Source organism: Peromyscus leucopus, chromosome 22, assembly GCF_004664715.2.
Source record: "Peromyscus leucopus breed LL Stock chromosome 22, UCI_PerLeu_2.1, whole genome shotgun sequence".
Taxonomy (NCBI): Eukaryota; Metazoa; Chordata; class Mammalia; order Rodentia; family Cricetidae; genus Peromyscus; species Peromyscus leucopus.
In genome coordinates this window covers 10,757,752-10,775,662 of record NC_051081.1, presented here as the reverse complement: position 1 = coordinate 10,775,662, position 17,911 = coordinate 10,757,752, and the positions used below count along the sequence as shown (strand labels likewise).

At 46.8% G+C, this 17,911-nt stretch overlaps 1 protein-coding gene across 6 annotated transcripts in view; it reads right to left on the bottom strand.

Moving 5' to 3' along the window:
- Adamts10 (ADAM metallopeptidase with thrombospondin type 1 motif 10) overlaps window positions 1–3,667 on the bottom strand; it is a 31,056-nt gene extending 27,389 nt beyond the window's left edge. Inside the window, exon 1 of one of the 6 annotated variants that reach the window (XM_028859910.2) lies at window positions 3,382–3,667. Coding sequence is in view for 3 of the 6 variants with exons in the window: in XM_037197950.1 (XP_037053845.1) it covers window positions 3,261–3,308 (48 nt within the window). In the remaining 3 variants the exon portion in view is untranslated. The other 5 variants (XM_028859911.2, XM_028859913.2, XM_037197950.1 and 2 more) reach the window with 5 other exon arrangements.
- Between the last annotated feature and the right edge of the window lie 14,244 nt (window positions 3,668–17,911).

Here is a 17,911-nt window from a genome sequence, read left to right as displayed (position 1 = left end):
GGCTATCCCGGTACTCACTCTTTTGATCAGGCTGGCTTCGAACTCAGAGATCCACCTGCCTCTGCCTCCCTAATGCTGGAATCAAATATGTGCACCACCATGCCTGGCTTTTATAGGTAGGTTGTTAACGTCCCACATCAACGGTCACATATTCCCAGAGGCTTTACCTTCACTCTACATCCCTAGTCTTGCTCTTTAATTTTTTAAAAATTACATTCCTTTATTTTGTGTGTATGGAGGTCAGAGGACAACTCTCGGGAGTTGGTTCTTCCACCATGTGGGGCCAGAGGATTGATCTCTGGTCATCAGGCTTGGCAGCAAGCTCCTTTATCCAGAGTCATCTCACTTGCCCTCTAGCCTTGGTCTTGATTCTGCTTTTGCTCTCAGATCCAGCAGGCATGTTTCTGAGGCATCTGCCCCAGGCTAGTATGTTGCAGATACTTCTTTGGGCTAACCATCTGTGCCAAGTCCCTTCCCTGCCCTCTGGTCTCCACCCTCCACCTCCTCTTCTGTACAAACCCAAGCCCCCCTTAATCACACACTGTCTTGTTTTCTTTGCATTCCAGCCAAGTCTGAGAGTCAATCCCCAAACAGGGCAGTTTGGCAGCAGAGAGAGAAGCCGGAATTTCTCCAAGATGCTAGCGGAGAAAGCCACATTCCCTACTTCTGCTTGGGTCCTTCCAGTAATAGGAGGCTCTCTCACAGATATTTTGAGACTCTGCAGTTTTGTTCAGCCGGGCTAATGTATTCCCTTGGTTGAGCGGTCGGGTGGGTTCCTTTCGTCTTCCTCTCAGCCCCCATTTCTGGGGGGCCTCACTTGTTAGTATACTAGTTCAACTTGTTAGTTGAACCCTTGTGTATGGATTCCTCAGTCAGTTGGCACTGGGCAAGGAAACCCAGCCCCAAGGGGTAGAAAGGGAAAGAGGCAGGTTGATCTTCGGCCCTGAGCTGAACTTTGTTTGTTTGGTTTTTTGTTTGTTTGTTTGTTTGAGACAGGATCTCACATATCCCGGGTTCACCTCACAGACGTTTTGTGTAGCTAAGAACTTGAATTTCTGATTCTCTTGCTTCCACCTTCCATGTGCTGGGATGCCACCATACCCGGTCTATGCAGGGCTGGGGATTGAACCCAGGCCTTAAGCACTCTACCAAATGAGCTAGATTCCCAGGTTCCTTGAGATGAACTTTTGGAGTTCAAAGTTTGCTGAGTCTTCTGATCCCTTCCTTGGGCCTGGTAAAAATCCTCTTGGTCTTCATCCTGTCTCAGTTCCTAAAGTAACATCTCCCACTCCCCCAAAGGCCTTCTTCCTTTTTCTTCTTGCCTCTTTCCCACCACTCCTTCCGTGGAGACCTCAACTAAATCTGAAACTCACTCAAGCAGGAGAGACGGCTCAGTAGTTAAGAATGCTTAATGCTCTTACTCCCAGCACCCACATTAGGAAGGATTACAACCACTTATAACTCCAGTTCCAGGAGATCTGATGCTCTCTTCTAGCCTCCATGGGCACCTACATAAACATGATACACATAAACTCATGCCAAAACATACATATACGCATTTATATAAGTAAATCTATATTTTGAATATATTTAAGTTTTAAAAAGACTGATCATGATCCCCTCCAGCCTTAACTATCCCACTTCCACTCAAGGTACCAGCAATCTCAATGCAAGAGAGGCAGTGGACCCAGCCTCTCAACCTCTGCCCTTTTCCCATTCTAGTCTTACTAGGGGTAGAACCCGATTGTGGTGCCTTTGAGACCCCAACCCCTAGTCCTCTATTCTTGAGCCCCCACTACTCTCAATAACTGCACAGGCTATTTAGTGTTTCTGGCTCTGGTGGGGATCAGAGGCAGGGTAGAAGGACTCCACTGGGTGAGTGACTGATGGAGGTGGGGGGCGGTCACCTGCCCACAGGGTGATAACTACTGGTAGGCGTGACACAGCTCCCAGATCCCCAGATGGGAAAGACCACAGATAAATCAGGTCTGCAGGAGACAAGGCCTATTTGAGGATGGCTTCCAATTGAGGAGGACCTACACTACGTGTGTATGTGTGTGTGTGTGTGTGTGTGTGTGTGTGTGTGTGTGTGTGTGTGTGTACCTAGGCTTGGCCCCTTTCCCCCAAACCCCTCCTCTAGCAGGCTGGAGGGAGGCCACCAGCTTGGGGGAGGGGGCAAGGGCTGGAGGAGGAAATGCCTCCGGGAAACTATGGCTCCATCTCATCCCTGGGATCCTGCAGGGACCAGTCCTCCACACCAAGACCTCAGTAGGTCAGGCTGTCAGGGAAACCCTGCAGCAGAAGGTTCTCAGTGGAGGACAGAGTCTCTCTGGCCAGGCATAGGCAGCCATCACCCTGGAGCAGTAGGCTTCCTCCAGGCATTGCACATCTGGCCTGGCTGCTGTGAGCAGACAGACAAAGGCCCAGCCAGAGAGGAGGCCTGAGGAGGAGGGGACTGTTCAGGTCACCACCCCCATTACCACTAACCAGCTGCTAATTAAAGTGTATCTCCCCCTAGTAGGGAGACACCCTGCCTAAGAGTACTGTGGCCAGCTGAGGAGAAGTGGTTGTCCCAGCCAGACACACACACACACACACACACACACTCACACACACTCACATTCTATAGGGCAATCACACCCTTATAGCAGAAGGCCTGGTTCACTAAATCCAAACACACACAACTACATGCTCCCAAACCTATGTATACATAAACATATTTCCACATGGACACCCAGACGACCCACAAGCCCAGACAAACATGTACATTAGAGGCACACAGTTACACAAGCCAAGACAACTCACAAGCCTAGGGGCCTACACACACTCATTTAACACGGAAAGCCAACTCAGAGACACACACATGTGCACCACAAGTTTACACATTCACAGAAGAGGAGACAAACTCAAACCCTACAAATTCAGACATATATACACACAGGTATTTCCACTAATCACACTCCAAAAAAATGCAGATATTCAGAGACACACACACATGGCATCTACACACACACACACACACACACACACACACACACACACACACACACACACACGACAGGCACTTTTCTGAGTGCAAACACCACTTACGCAAACACTCAACACACCTCAACAATCCGCCCACAGAGTCTCTCCCAGATGCTGACAGCCGTAAGGACACACAATCCGCAGAAGCACAACCATTTGGATTCACAGTTGACCCCGATTCTCCCCCCACCCCCCGCCCCAAACCTGAGCCAACCCAAACAGGAGTTCTGTACCTGCACACTTGGGGACATCCCGCACCAACACAACACAGCGGGATCCATGCAGCGTATCTCGTCCCCGACACACACAAAGTCACTCAGTCACTCATAGTCACTGCACTCAGATCGTCGGTACCTGTGTGCCTGGGGCCTCTGGTCCACGGTGGCCGCACAGTCTCGCCGCCCAGCGCGCAGGAAGAGAGGGAGCGAGCGCGCGGTGGCGTGGCCGGGGGAGGGGGCGCGGGAAGGCACTCACTTCCTGAGCAGCTTGCCAGGGATATAAAAAACCCCCAAACTCCGCCCGCCGCTGCTGCCGCCGCCGCCGCCCTGGGCCTCAGGCTGGACCCGAGCCAAAGACCCCGGAGCCTGGGTTACCCCGCCCTGCGAAGGGCGCCCCGCTCGGGTGGAGATGCTGGGGAGGAATTTGGAGTGGGGGTTGGGATGGGGAGTTGGGGAAGGTGGGGGTGGGGTGGGGGAGGAAGCTAGGGGCGGGGATAGAAGGCGGGGGTGAGGGGAATGAGATGGAGAGTGGAGGAGGAGAGGGCGCACACAGTAGGGGGATGGGCAGGGAGACCGAATGGCATGTATAGGGGTTAGGCGGAAGATGGTTGGGGGAGGAGAGTTTGAAAAGAGGTGGAGGAGGTGGGGGCATGGAGGAAGAGGCAAAATTGAGTTGGGTGGCGAGGGGGATGGGACAAGGGGAGAGTCCACTGTCTCGCCTCCATTAGCCGCGTCAACAACAGCTGTTATTTATTGAGGGCTGGTCCTTGCTCCAGCAAACATTTATTGGGCGCCTCCCCGTGTGCCAGGCACGGTGCCCGAGGGTGACTGAATAAATCTCAGTTGGGTTCTGGCCTTCACAAAGCTCCTGTCTGGGGGCTTTGATCTGCCTTGGCTCCGCCCTTGAGTTGACTGCTTTAACTCTCTAGGAGTGGAGTGGGCCTGACCAGTCCCATTTTACAGATGTGAAAACTAAGGCCAGCCAGGAGGTGTTGTGGTCATCTTTGGGGCACAGTGCTTATTAATCCAAGAGGAGTCAGAACATGAGGGAGATGACCAGTACAGTGGAGCAAGACTGGGAGTCCAGTCAGCTTTATCCCAGGCCTGATTGTGGGGGTGTTAATCAGTTACCCATGGTCTCAGAATTCCAGGCCTGGCCCCCCAGAGAGAGCTTTGGCCTTGGCCTTGACCTTCGCTGATTCTAGGTTTACTTATCCTTAGAATGGGGTAATGATAGCCTTTGTAGGGAGAAGGGGAGGAAGAAGGGTGGTAGGAGGGGAGGAAGCAGGGGAATTTAAACCACAAACATTGACTCTGTGCTGGGTTCAGCTAGGGATACAGGTGGTGTGCTGTCTCTAACCTGAACCTCAACTCAAACCTGAACTTGGAAATGACGTGTTAGGGCTCATGCATACAGCACGGACACCATGCCAGACCAGAGGGGCAGCTAACCCTTAGATGCCGCAATCGATAGAACCCCCACCCATCTGTAAAACTACTGCCCCCTGGGCCCCTTTCCTGGCCTGCCTTCACTAGCCCTCTTGCTCAGTAGAAAAGTCAGCTGCTTTTGTTTTCTCGGGTTGTAAAAGTGTTGAAGGCTGCTCCAGCCACCTGTCCCCAGTTTGGGGATGGCTTCTAGACTCACAGTGGGAATATTTTCAGGACTATTTTGAGCTGGGTGGCTTCTACCTAGGTGATCCCAGGTCCTGCTACTTACCAGCTTTGAAAGCGAATCCCTCAATTTTATTTGCAAAACCATGACTTTCCCCTTCCATCTCCTCCTCCCCTTTCTACTACAACCCCAGAGTTTTCTTGGGGCCTCCTTTTCCCATCAGGGTGGCACATGTGGCTTCTGTGATTGGAGGGTGGCGGTGTTGTACATGATGTCTTATCCTCAGTGAGCTCCTTTGGGACTTTTGCAGGGAATTCTGGGGCTTTTACTTTGATATATTTTTTACTTAATTACTTGTATTTTTATGTATATATGTATCTGTGATGTGGGTGCATGTGTTGGGGACATGTAGTGGACAGAGATTGATGGATGTCCATCTCAATTGCTCTCCAATTTATTTACTGAGGCAGTTTCTCACTGAACCTAAGCTCTTTGGTTCACTTAGTCTATTTTTTTATGGATTTTATGTGGGTTCTGATAATCTGAACTCAGTTTCTCCCACTCCCACCTCCCGATAAAGAAAGGCTTTTTATTAGGGGCTGAGGAAATAATACACAGCAAGGCACACAGAGGAAAAGACCCTCAGCAAAACAGAGAGAGTGTGTGTGGGTCACTCAGGAAGCTGAAACACTGAGCTCAGGTTCTCGAATTAGCACAGCAAGTGCTTTATCCACTGAACCATGTTCCTGGCCTTTTAGTTTGATTTATTCATCTTTTAAAACTATTATTTTTTGCCTGGTGGTGGGGGTGGTGGTGCACGACTTTAATCCCAGCACTCAGGAGTCAGAGGCAGGAGGATCTCTGTGAGTTCGAGGCCAGCCTGGTCTGCAGAGCAAATTCCAGGACAGGGCTACACAGTGAAACCCTGTCTCAAAAAAAAAAAAATATATATATATATATATAGATAGATAGATAGATAGATAGATAGATAGATAGATATGGGTGTTTTGCCTGCTTTTATGGCTGTGTGCCATGTGCATGCAGTGTCTGGGGAGGCTGAAAGAGGGCAATGGATCCCTGGAACTGGAGTTACAGATGGTTGTGAGGTGCTATATGGGTGCTGGGGACCAAACCCCAGGTCTTAGCCACTGAGCCATCTTTCTAACCCTATTTATTTATTAATAGTTAGGTCTCACCATGTTGTCCACGTTGGCTAGAAACTTCTGTGCTCAACCGTTATGCCTGGCTCACCTTCCTGAGGGCCTGAGACAAGGGTTGCACATCACAGAACCTGAATGGAGTGAGATTTAAGACAAAGTGTAGCCTCTTGCAAGCATGAAAATAGAGGTAAAGGAGACAGTGCCCTTGGGCCATCATTATATGAGGTCTGAGCTGGTTGATCCTGAAACTCACAGCTGGGATTTCATACATTCACCCTATCTTTATTGATCACTAATTTGTGCCAGGTGTCCACCTTAGGACTGTGAGCACAAGACCAGGAGCATGTGTCCATTCCATGGGAGACTTATTCTGCCTAAGGACCTTTGAACTTGCTCTTCCCACTTCCTGCTATATTCTTGTTAGAATAGGAGTATCCAGTCATTTTGTCTTTCCAGTCTCAAACATCACTCAGCAAGACTGTCCTGACCTCACACTTCAAAGTCACACCCTCCCACATCCCCTTCTCCATTTCCTGGTTTATTTTACTCTTGCCAGAAGTCACAATCATCAAATATACTTTAAAGAATGCTTGTTTGTCTTTATTGATATTCCATCTTGTACACAAAAAAGACCAGCTTCATGAGGGGAGGATTTTTTTCTCTTCCATTTATTTATTTTCAAATATATATTTTAATTTAGGGGGATTCGAATAAAATCACATTATTTTCTCCCTGCCCTTTCTTTTTTCCAACATCTCCCATGTAACCCCCACCACACTCTCTCAAATTCATGGCCTCTTTTTCATATATATGTGTGTGTGTGTGTATGTGTGTATTTATTAATCATTTAACCTGCTCAGTCCATATAATGTTAGTTTATGTATGTTTTCAGGTCTGACCATTTGTTATTAACCAATTGGTGTGCTCTTCCCTGTGGAAGACTGCCAGTTCTCAGCATTCCTTAGTTGCCTGTAATTCTTTGTCTGGGGTTGAGGCCTATGAGATTCCCCCCATGAGATTCATGTTCATCCTTGTTCAAGTCATGTTTAGGCAGCCATGCTGGTGAGATTTTATGGGTGTAGCTTCTTACAAGGAGACACAGTCTTAGAGCAAACTCCTTGGTGCTCTGACTTTTACTATCTTTCTGTCCCTTCCAAAGTGTTCCCTGAGCCTTAGGTGTGGGAGTGTCTTGTAGATGTATCCACTGGGACAGGGCTCCACAACTCTGCATTTTGCTCCTTTGTGGGTTTTTTTGGAATGGTCTCTATCTGTTGCAAAGAGCAGTTTCCTTGATAAGGAGCAACAACTACCCTTATTTGTGGGAGGGATGATTTTTTCATCTCTGATTCACAGGAATATCCCCTAGGATCTCACACTGAATAAATAACAATATTGAAAAAAATGAGGTGATAAAAGGCAGAGTGGTGCCATGGTGCTTTTGTTTGTTTGTATTTGTTTGTTGAGACAGAGTCCCATATAACCCAAGCTGGCCTTGAAGTTGTTGTTTAGTTGAAGATGACCTTGAACTCCAGATCCTCCTGTCTCTACCTCCCAAGTGCTGGAAGGACACCCTGGGCCACTGAGTCCTGCTGATGTAGTTTGAATGTTAAGAATTTGTTCTGGGATAAGGTCTCAGTAAGGGCAAAGCACATGTGAACAACAGTGTTTTAAGCCAGCTTGGACTGACTTTTAAAAACTCTTTTGGGGGAAGATGTAATTTACAGTGAATGTTTAGAATCCTAAGGGATTGCACTACAGGGCTGGCACTGGGGGTGCAATGGAATCCCGTTGTTACTTTAGGCTTTGGAATATGGCAAAAGACGGGCTAGTTAATAACAATATGTAGGGCCTCATCTTTTAGGTGTGTGTGTGTGTTTACATGCCCATGTGTGTTTGGGTACAGGTGGAGGCCAGAGGTCAACCTTTGGTCTCCTTCCTTTCTACTTCTTAAATTGTTATTAAAATTTTTTATTTTATGTTAAATTATATGTACGTGTGTGGTGTGTGTGAGTATATATGGATCTAAGTGCAGGTAGGTGCCCATAGAGGTCAAAAGAGGGTGTTGGCTCTCCTTGGAGTCGAAGTTACTGGTGTCTGTGAGCCTGGGAAATGAACATTCTTAACTGCTGAGCCATCTCTTCAGCCTATTGTTGGTTGTTTTTAACTCTTAGCTCTTTGCGGGGGCCCACCATCCAGCTCCCAAATAATCACACACATGGAGTCTTATTCTTACTTATGAATGCTTGGCCTTAGCTTGGCTTGTTTCTTAAATTATCCTGTCTACCTTTTGCTCTGGGCTTTTATCTTTCACTATTCTGTATACCTTTTTTTACTTCTTACTCCAGGGCTTGCTGTGTATCTCTGATGTCCTCCTCTGCTTCTCCCTCTCGTACCTTGATCTTCTCTTTCTAGATGTCTTCTATTTATTCTCTCTACCTGCCACCCCACCTATCCTTTATCCTGCCTAGCTATTGGCCACTCAGCTCTTTATTACACTAGTTAGGTGTTTTAGCTAGGCAAAGTAACACAGTTTCACAGAATTAAAGAAATGCAACATAAAAGAAGGCAACACATCTTTACATCATTAAATAAATGTTCCATAGCGTAAACAAGTGTAACACATCTTCAACTAATATTCTACAACATCAGCCCATTTATTCTTTTTGGTTTTTTGAGACAGGGTTTCTCTGTGTAGCCTGGCTGTCTTGGAACTTGCTCTGCAGACCAGGCTGGCTTTGAACACAGAGATCTCCTTGCCTCTGCCTCCCAAGTGCTGGGATTAAAGGTGTGTGCCACCACTACCACCCAGTTATTTTTTTGATTTTTTTTTTGTTTTGTTTTTTTGAGACAGGGTTTCTCTGTGTAGTTTTGGTATCTGTCCTGGATCTTGCTCTGTAGATCAGGCTGGCCTCAAACTTATAGAGATCCACCTGGCTCTGCCTCTCGAGTGCTGGGATTAAAGGTGTGTGCCACCACTGCCTGGCTAAATTTTTTTTTTAAAGACAAGATCTTATGTATTACAGACTGGCCTCAAACTCCCTGTGTAGCTGACAATGACTTTAGAATCTTGTTTCTCTAGCCTCTTCCTCCCAAGTGCTGGGATGATAGGCATGTACCACCGTAACTGGTTTAAACTGTGCTGGGAATCCAAGCTAGGTCTTTATGCATGTACTTTACCCACTGAGTTGTGCCTTAGCCCTCACCTTGTGTTTTGAGACAGGGTCCCCATCTCTGGGAATTGATGTTTATTGATTAAGCTAGACGGTCTGGCCAGTGGGCCCCACAAGGAATTATCCAGTCTCTGCTCCCCAGTACCTGGATTATAAGTGTGTAGAACCACACCTAGCTCTTTGTATGTGTGCTGAGACTCAACTGCGGGGCCCCAAGGTTATGCAGCCATCCCCCAGCCTTGAGGCACAAAGAGGTTGAGTATGATTGTGGTCACACATTTCTAGAGTGATGAACAACCAGAAAAGAGCAACCAAAAGCCATTGGCTGGTTATCCAGAGGGAAGGAAGAGGAGCTTTGAGGATGAAGACACTCCCCTAAGGATAGGAGGGGATCCCAGAGGCCTCTGGAAGTGAGTTGCAGAGGAGTGACCCCCTTTCTAATGACCAGTGCTCCCATGTCCTCCTAGACCATTTGCCATGTGTTTTTCCCAGATGGTTTAGAGGCCTCTTAAATCTTAAGACAAATTGTATCTGCTAAATGGATCAGGTGAGTCATTAAAAAAGACCAACCCTACTGCTATCCTATTTAGTGGACATTCTAGGTGCATAGAAGTATTCACACAGCTCGGGCAAGAGGTCTTGTATTAGGCTCTCTAGAGGAACAGAAATGATGGCATGAATGTATATGGGAAGATTTATCAGACTTGAGTTTGGCTCCAGCACTTACAAAAGCCAACTGCAGTGACATGCACCTGTGATTGGATCCCCACACTGGGGAGACAGAGACGGGAGAATTCTTTGGGCTCACTAGGTAGCAGTATAGCCCAATCAGTGAGCTCTAAGTTCAAGGAAACACTCTGTCTTACAAAATAACACAGACTGAGTTCTGTTGAGAGAGTGCTGCCCTTAGCATGCAGGACTCTCTGGGTTTGATCCAACAGTGCATAAGACTGGGCATGATTGCACAAAGGTGGGATTCATCCCATCCTTGGTAGATGGAGGCAGAATTAGAAGTTCAAGGTCATGAGCCTGTGAGATGGTTCAGTTTGCAAAGAGGCTTGCTGCTAAACCTGATAACTTCAAGTCACAGAACCTACACAGGGGAAGGACACACACACACACACACACACACACACACACACACACAAAATAAATACATAAATGTAAAATAATTTAAAAGGTTCAATCAGGATAGCTGTGAGCCGTGTGTCTTAGAGTTTTATTGCTGAAACACCATGTTCATGGCAACTCCTATAAAGGAAAACATTTAATTGAGTGGCTTAAAGTTCAGAGGTTTAGTTTTCCATTATAGTCATGGTGGGAAGCATGGTGGCATGCAGGGAGACATGGTGCTGGAGAAGGAGCTGAGTTCTATATCTGGAGAGGCAGGCAGCAGGAAGTAAATGCTACTCTGGGCATGGCTTGAGCATCAGAGACCTCAAAACCCACCCTCAGTGACACATACTGCCTCTCAAAAGGCCACACCTACTCCAGCAAGGCCACACCATCTAACAGTGCCTCTCCCTATGCGCCTATGGGGGCCATTTTTATTCAGACCCCCACACCATGCTTAAGGCCCAAATGGTCTGGCCTTTCCTGTCCCAGCTGTCTGTTAGCCTATGGTTTTCTAGAAAGTTTATGAACACTCCCATGTACAGGAAAGGACAAACTTTAAGCCCTTTGTGCAATCCTGTGACCCAAGATTTCATTTTACTATATTAAAATCCTATCCTAGGCACCTTAGAGCCACTCTATAATTTCATTTATCGAAATAGTTGGGGGAAGAGGAAGAAGTGGTTTTTTTTTTTTTTTAATAACTGGAACTATAAAGTTGAGGTACAGCTTTTAAGCTACTGAAATTGTGTATTTGGCTAATGGTAAGACTGACTCTACCTTGAGATGTCTACACCAACAGTAAGTGTATCTTAGTATCTTATCCTTTCTCTGAGCAGCCTGTTCTTAAACTTGTGTTAAGACCTTGTTCTAATTCACAAGGATGACCCTACCATGGACTGCTGGCTGTGGTTCAGAGGGTGTCTGGACTGGTCTACTCTGGTGACCAGTCTAGTGAATAACCTAACTGTCATCATAGAGCCTCTGTCCAGTGACTGATGGAGGCAGATGCAGAGATCCACGGCTAGTAACCAGGCCGAGCTCCAGGAATTCAATCTATGAGAGAGAGGAGGGATTCTGCAGGTAGGGGATGTCGAGATCATGATGGGAAGCTGTGCAGAGATGACCGTCCACACTAGTGGAAGCCCATGAACTGTAGACTAGTGGCTGTGGAGCCCCCATGGGACTGGACTAGGCCCTCTGGATATGGAAGACGGTTGTTTGGCTTGAACTGTTTGGGGGGCACCCAGTCAAGGGGATCAGGATCTATCCCTGGTGCATGGGCAGGCTTTGGGGAATCCGGTGCCTGTGGTGTGACGTCTTGTGCAGCCTTGGTGCAGTGGGAAGGGGCTTAGACCTGCCTAGGCTCGGTGTGCCGGGCTCTGCTGACTCCCCATGGGAGACCTTGATTTGGGGGATGTGGGCATGTGGGGTGGCTTGGGAGAGAGGGCTGGGAGGTGGGAGGATGTGGGATCTGTGGGTGGTATGTAGAATGAGTAGAAAATTTCTTAATAAAGAAAAATGAAAAAAAAAAAAAAAAGACCTTTTCCTAATAAACTGCCTTTGTGCTTCATACTGGCTTGTCCTGAATGTTTTGGTTGTTTGAGACAGGGTTTCTCTGTGTAGTTTTGGTGCTTGTCCTGGGTCTCGCTCTGTAGACCAGGCTGGCCTCGAACCCACAGAGAGCCACCTGGCTTTATCTCCTGAGTACTGGATTTAAAGGTGTGCACCACCACTGCCCAGCTGTTTTTTGTTTTTTTTGTTTTTTGTTTTTTTTTTTTTGAGACAGCAACCCACTGTGTAGCCCTGGCTGTTCTGTAACTCACTATGTAGACCAGGCTGTCCTTGAACTCAGATATCTGCTTGCTTCTGCTTTCCCAAGTGCTAGGCTTACAGGAGGGTGCCACCACACCTGACCCCTGAAATTCTTTTCTGCAGCAAGAAGATGAATTCCATCTTCCCTTGGGTAATGGTCTCTGGAAAGAACTCTCCATGGGCTGAGGAGACTACAGAACTGGTAAGGTATTAACTGTGCAAGTATGAGAGGCAGGATTGGGATCCCCAGCACTCATTTACATAAAGCATGGTTGCACATGTCTGTAGCCCCAGTGTAAGGGGGCAGGATGGGGAGCAGAAATAATGGATCCCTGGAATTCCCTGGTGAGCTACTCTAGCCAACTGGCGAGCTCTGGCTTCAAAGACAGACCCTGTCTCTAAAGATAAGGTCGGGCTGCAGTGATGGCTCAGCAGCGAAGAGTGCTTGCTACTCTTGTAGAGAACCCAAATTTGGTTCCCAGCACCCTCACAGGTCAGTTCACAACCACCTGTGATCCACCAGTTTCAAGGGATCCATTGTCCTCTTCGGGCCGCTGAGGGTATCTGCATGCATATGGTGCACATCCACATATGCACAGGCACATATATGTAAAGATAGAATAAAAAGTAAAGTAGGGGTGAAGGGAAGGTAATAATAGAAGATACTTGATGTCTACCACATGCACATGTACACCCCTCCTTTTCACTCCACCCCCTCAGCTTTCCCTTGTCACCCCCAACCCCCACCTTTCCTTTGGTCTAGCTCCTGTAAGCTGGCCCTCAAATTTCGCAAAGAAGATTTCATTCTCTAGGCTGAGGCTGTAGCTCAATGGGTAGAGTGTTTGCCTAGCACTGAGTACAGTTTACACACTGATGGATCTAGAACTTGAGAGGTAGAGGCAAGGGGATCCGAAGTTCAAGGCCATCCTGGGATACCTAAGACCTTTCTTTTCTTTTCTGTTTTTTTTTTTGTTGTTGTTGTTGTTTGTTTGTTTTTGTTTTTTGTTTTTTGAGATAGGGTTTCTCTGTGTAACAACCCTGGCTGTTCTGGAACTCACTTTGTACACTAGGCTGGCCTTGAATTCAGAGATCCACCTGCCTCTTCCTCCTAAGTACTGGGACTAAAGGCATGCACCACCACTGCCGGGCTCTGAGACTTTTTTTTTTCCATAAAAGAAACTATTTAATTGGGGGCTTACAGTTTCAGAGGATTATGGTGATATTTTATTTGTACTAGAATGTGATTTTATTTGTGAGTTCACCCACTTTTCTTTTTTCTTTTTGAGACAGGGTTCCTCTGCATAGCCCTGGCTGTCCTAGAGCTCGCTCTGTAGACCAGGCTGGCCTTGAACTCACAGAGATCCACCTGCCTCTGCTTCCCAAATGCTGGGATTAAAGGCGTGAGCCGCTACCACCTGGCCTCTGCTATGGCTTGCTATTAGGTCTGACCTCCAGGCAACTTTATTTATTAACATACAAATAAAATCACATTTCAGTACAAATAAAATATCACCATAGAGGATTAGTGTGATATCATCATTGCAGGGAGCAAGGTGGCATGGAGGCAGACATGGTGCTGGAGAGGGAGATGAGAGCTACATCCAGATCCATCCATGGCAGTAGAGAGAGAGTCTGGGCCTGGCTTGAGCTTTTGAAACCTCAAAGCCCAACCCAGTGACACACTTCCTTCAACAAGGCCACACCTCCTAAACCTATTGATCCTTTCAAATAGTGCCACTCCCTGGTGACCAAGCATGAAAATCTATGAGCCTGTGGGGCATTCTTTTTTTTTTTTTTTCCATTTTTCTTTATTAAGAAATTTTCTATTCACTCTACATACCACCCACAGATCCCATCTTCTCCCTCCTTCCACCCCCCCCAGCCCTCTCTCCCAAGCCACCCCACATCCCCACAACCCCCAAATCAAGGTCTCCCATGGGGAGTCAGCAGAGCCCAGCACACTGAGCCTAGGCAAATCCAAGCCCCTCCCCACTGTACCAAGGCTGTGCAAGGCATCTCACCATAGGCACTGGGCTCCCAAAAGCCTGCCCATGCACCAGGGATGGATCCCGATCCCCCTGTCTGGGTGCCCCCCAAACAGTTTGAGTCAAATAACCATCTTCCGTATCCAGAGGGCTTAGTTGAGACCTTATCTTAAATATAAGATTTATGTATGGGGGTTGGGGATGTAGCAAGCACAAGGCCCTGGGTTCAGTTCTCAGCTCTGAAGAAAAAAAAAGATTTATGTATGAAGATTTCACTTCCTGCTATGGTTTGAATGCGAAGTGTTTCCCATAGTCTCCTGTATGTGGACATGTGGTCCCTAGCTGGTGACACTGTTTTGAGAGGTTGTGGAATCTTTGAGACTATGGCTTAGTTTGTAGAAGTGGGTCACTGGGTGGGCCTTAAGCGAATTACTCACTTCTGATCCTGGTCTTTCAATGTAAGTGAATGTTCCTGCGGCCATGATAGACTGTACCTACAGAAACTGAGTCAAAACAAGCTTCTGTCACATACTTTGTCACAGCATATGAGACCAAAGGTTGTGGCTTGAAACCCACCTTTCCTATTATTTAATTTCTCTGTAGTTTCTCATATGGAAAAGAGGCCTAATAGCTTCGTGTGGCTGTACACCAAGTAGTGGTTCACAACTGCCTGCAACTGTCACCAGAGGATCCAGCACCCTCTTCTGGCCTCTGTAGGCACTTGTATTCATGCATACACACACACACACACACACACACACACACACACACACACACACACACACCATGACACATAATTTAAAATAAAAGATAAATTTTAAAAAACTGAAACAATACCCCCCTCCCAAAAAAACCCCAACAAACAGATATAACAGTGAAATAAGCAGTAACATTATGGATCTCATAGCCTCTGCAGGGTCTATGTGAGTATATGGATATGAAGTTTGCATGTCTGGCCGGAGTATGGTAGCAGATGCCATCATGGATAAGCTGGAAGTGCCCAGATATGTAGGCCAAATGATAGAGACAAGGATGAAGAAGAGACAGGAGATGATGCATGTGTGTCTGGGTCTGACTGCCCCCATCTCTCCTATGGGCCCACATGCATTACTGGGGCCATGGTTGGCCATGACATTGTTCCATGCTACTGTGATAACAGAGGGGCTAGGGCTACTCTATGCAGACCTTGCCAGAGTCTCTAATGTTCTCCCATGCTTTGCATAGCTTTCCAGTTTGTACCTTGATACTGTCCCCCAATCCCTCGAAATTATCTTTTAAGGGTACGAGTTTGTTTTTTGGGTTTTTTTTTTTTTTTGGATTTTTTTTTTTTTTTTTTTTTTTTTTTTTTTTTTTTTGCAAGTAATACTGGAATTGATGCCTTAACCCAAATGAAAGCTTGAATATGGAATTTCAGGCAGGCAGAGACTTCTGGCCAAGCATCAAAGGTTTCCTCTTGGTTATTCTCCTCTGAGGACCTGGGCACTGAGAACAAGGCTGGCGTCCCATAGCTCTCTCTGGGGTGGCCCAGTGGGGTTGCAAACTTTGGAAAGGCCAAATTAGGAACTCAAGGGAAGACTGCAGGATCAGGCCAAGCTGGATAGAGTCTGGGCTGAGGAAGAAGGGACTGATGGAGACAGAGAGGAAGATCCTGAACTGGAGTTCTGCTTCAGCCCTTGGATCATGTCCTTAGATCTGGGGCAGGGATGGGGTGTCCTAAGGTGGGTGGGTCTTCTGGGAAGGCTGTAGAGTCCCCTGGGATAAAGTCCAGGGTTTGCTCAGCAGAGAAATATTTGATTTCTTTTCCTGCTCCTCTCTTGTCCCCCAGTTTGGAGTCACAGTGGGAGACTACAGATAGCCCCACGCTTTTGAAAGTAAACCCACTGCCAGCTCTTCTTGGCTTCCTTCCATTCATACCAGCCGGCCAGCACTTTTGCCCTTCTCCCCACTCCTGCCTTGAGCTCCACTGTCTCAGCCTCCTTCAGTCCATTCACTTCTGGATACATGCAGCATCTTTGGTGTGGAAAGAAAGGGAAGGGGACCTGGGGATTTGATCTGTCCTGGCTTCAATTCTGTGAATGCAGGGGACATTGTAGAAAGACACAGGGATACTGAGAGGGATGCAGGATGTCCTTTCCTTAGCATGTGGTGTGGTGGCTACCACCATTGCTGTTATTATTGGAAAGAAGGCAGGGAATCTGGGAAAAGTTTGGAATGAACAAGGCCAGAGTATCCTCCTTGTCCCCGTCCTCCTCCTCCACACCCTCCTCCTCCTCCACCTCCTTCTGTCCTTTCTCCTCCCTTTCCTCCTGTTTCTCCTCTTCCTTGACCTTTGTCTTCTCATTTTGAGTCCAGGCAGATCTTGAATTCGTGACTCTCTTGTCTCAGCTTCTTAAGCGTTGGGATTGTTAGCCCCGATGGCACGGGTCAGAGACACAGTTTCATGCTGCCCTTTGCCATGATTTAAACAGTTCTTTTTACAGACCTCCACTCAGATGAAGATGGAATTCTTGACTTTGCCACTGAAAAGAATTTCAGGACTGTCGTAGTTAGGGTTACTATTGCTGTGAAAAGACATCATGACCATGGCAACTCTTATAAAGGAAAACATTTAATTGAGATGATGGCTTACAGTTTCAGAGATTCAGTTCATTATCATCATGGCAGGGAGCATGGCAGCATACAGGCAGATGTGATACTGAAGCAAGGAGTCCTACATCTTGCAGACAACAGGAAGTCGACTAACTGTCACACTGAGTGAAGCTTGAGAAAAAGACCTCAAAGCCTGCCCCTACAGTGACACAGTTTCTCCATTAAGGCCATACCTCCTAATAGTGCCACTCCCTTTGGGGACCATTTTCTTTCAAACCACACAAGGACAAGGTAGTAAAAAACAGAATATGAATTTATTAGGAAGAAAGTTTAACAAAGTTTTAAGAAAGGGCTTAATAGAAAAGAGAGGTGTCACCATCTGGTGGTGGCACATGCCTTTAATCCCAGCACTTGGGAGGCAGAGGCAGGTGATTTCTGTGAGTTTGAGACCAGTCTGGTCTACAGAGCAAGTTCCGGTATAGCCAGAGCTACACAGAGAAACCCTGCACCAAAAATCCACCCCCCCAAAAACAACAACAAATACAAACACAAAGAAAGAAAGGAAGGAAGGAAGGAAGGAAGGAAGGAAGGAAGGAAGAAAAAGAAAAGAAAGAAAGAAAGAGGAAAGAACAAAAGAGAGTGTCCTGTCCAAGACACATCCAGATGGGGCTTTTCAAGGGAGAGTTGAACTCAAATGTTTTAGCAGTAGCCATACTTGTGATTTTTGGTGGTTTCAACCTACATCTCAAAGGGTTGATAGGGAACTTTATTACTCTGCTTTTTCAAGAAATTAAGATATGAGAGGTGTTTTGGATTGTAATTCATGCTCATAGGGTTGCTTGCACTAGGGAATTTAAGACGTTGTACTGAAAATGGAGTTTCTGGTGAGGTTCCTCAAAAACTGAAGGTTCATAGCTGGGAAAGGAGAAAGGCCTTAAGGGTGGTTCATTGCTATTTTAACTTTGCATTTGAAATATCTCTATGTAAAAGAGATACTGTCACTATGTATAGTGTATAGAAAATGTTAATTGTGTTGAATAGTTTCCCTCTATCCATTGAAAGCATTCATTTATTTTTATTTTTTGAGGATGAGAATTTTGCCTGCATGTATGTACGTGTGCCTGGTTCCCGGAGAGGCCAGAAGAGGGTGTTAGGTCCCCTGGAACTGGAGTTAGAGCCAGTTGTAAGCTGTCATATGAGTACTTAGAACAGTAAGAGCAGT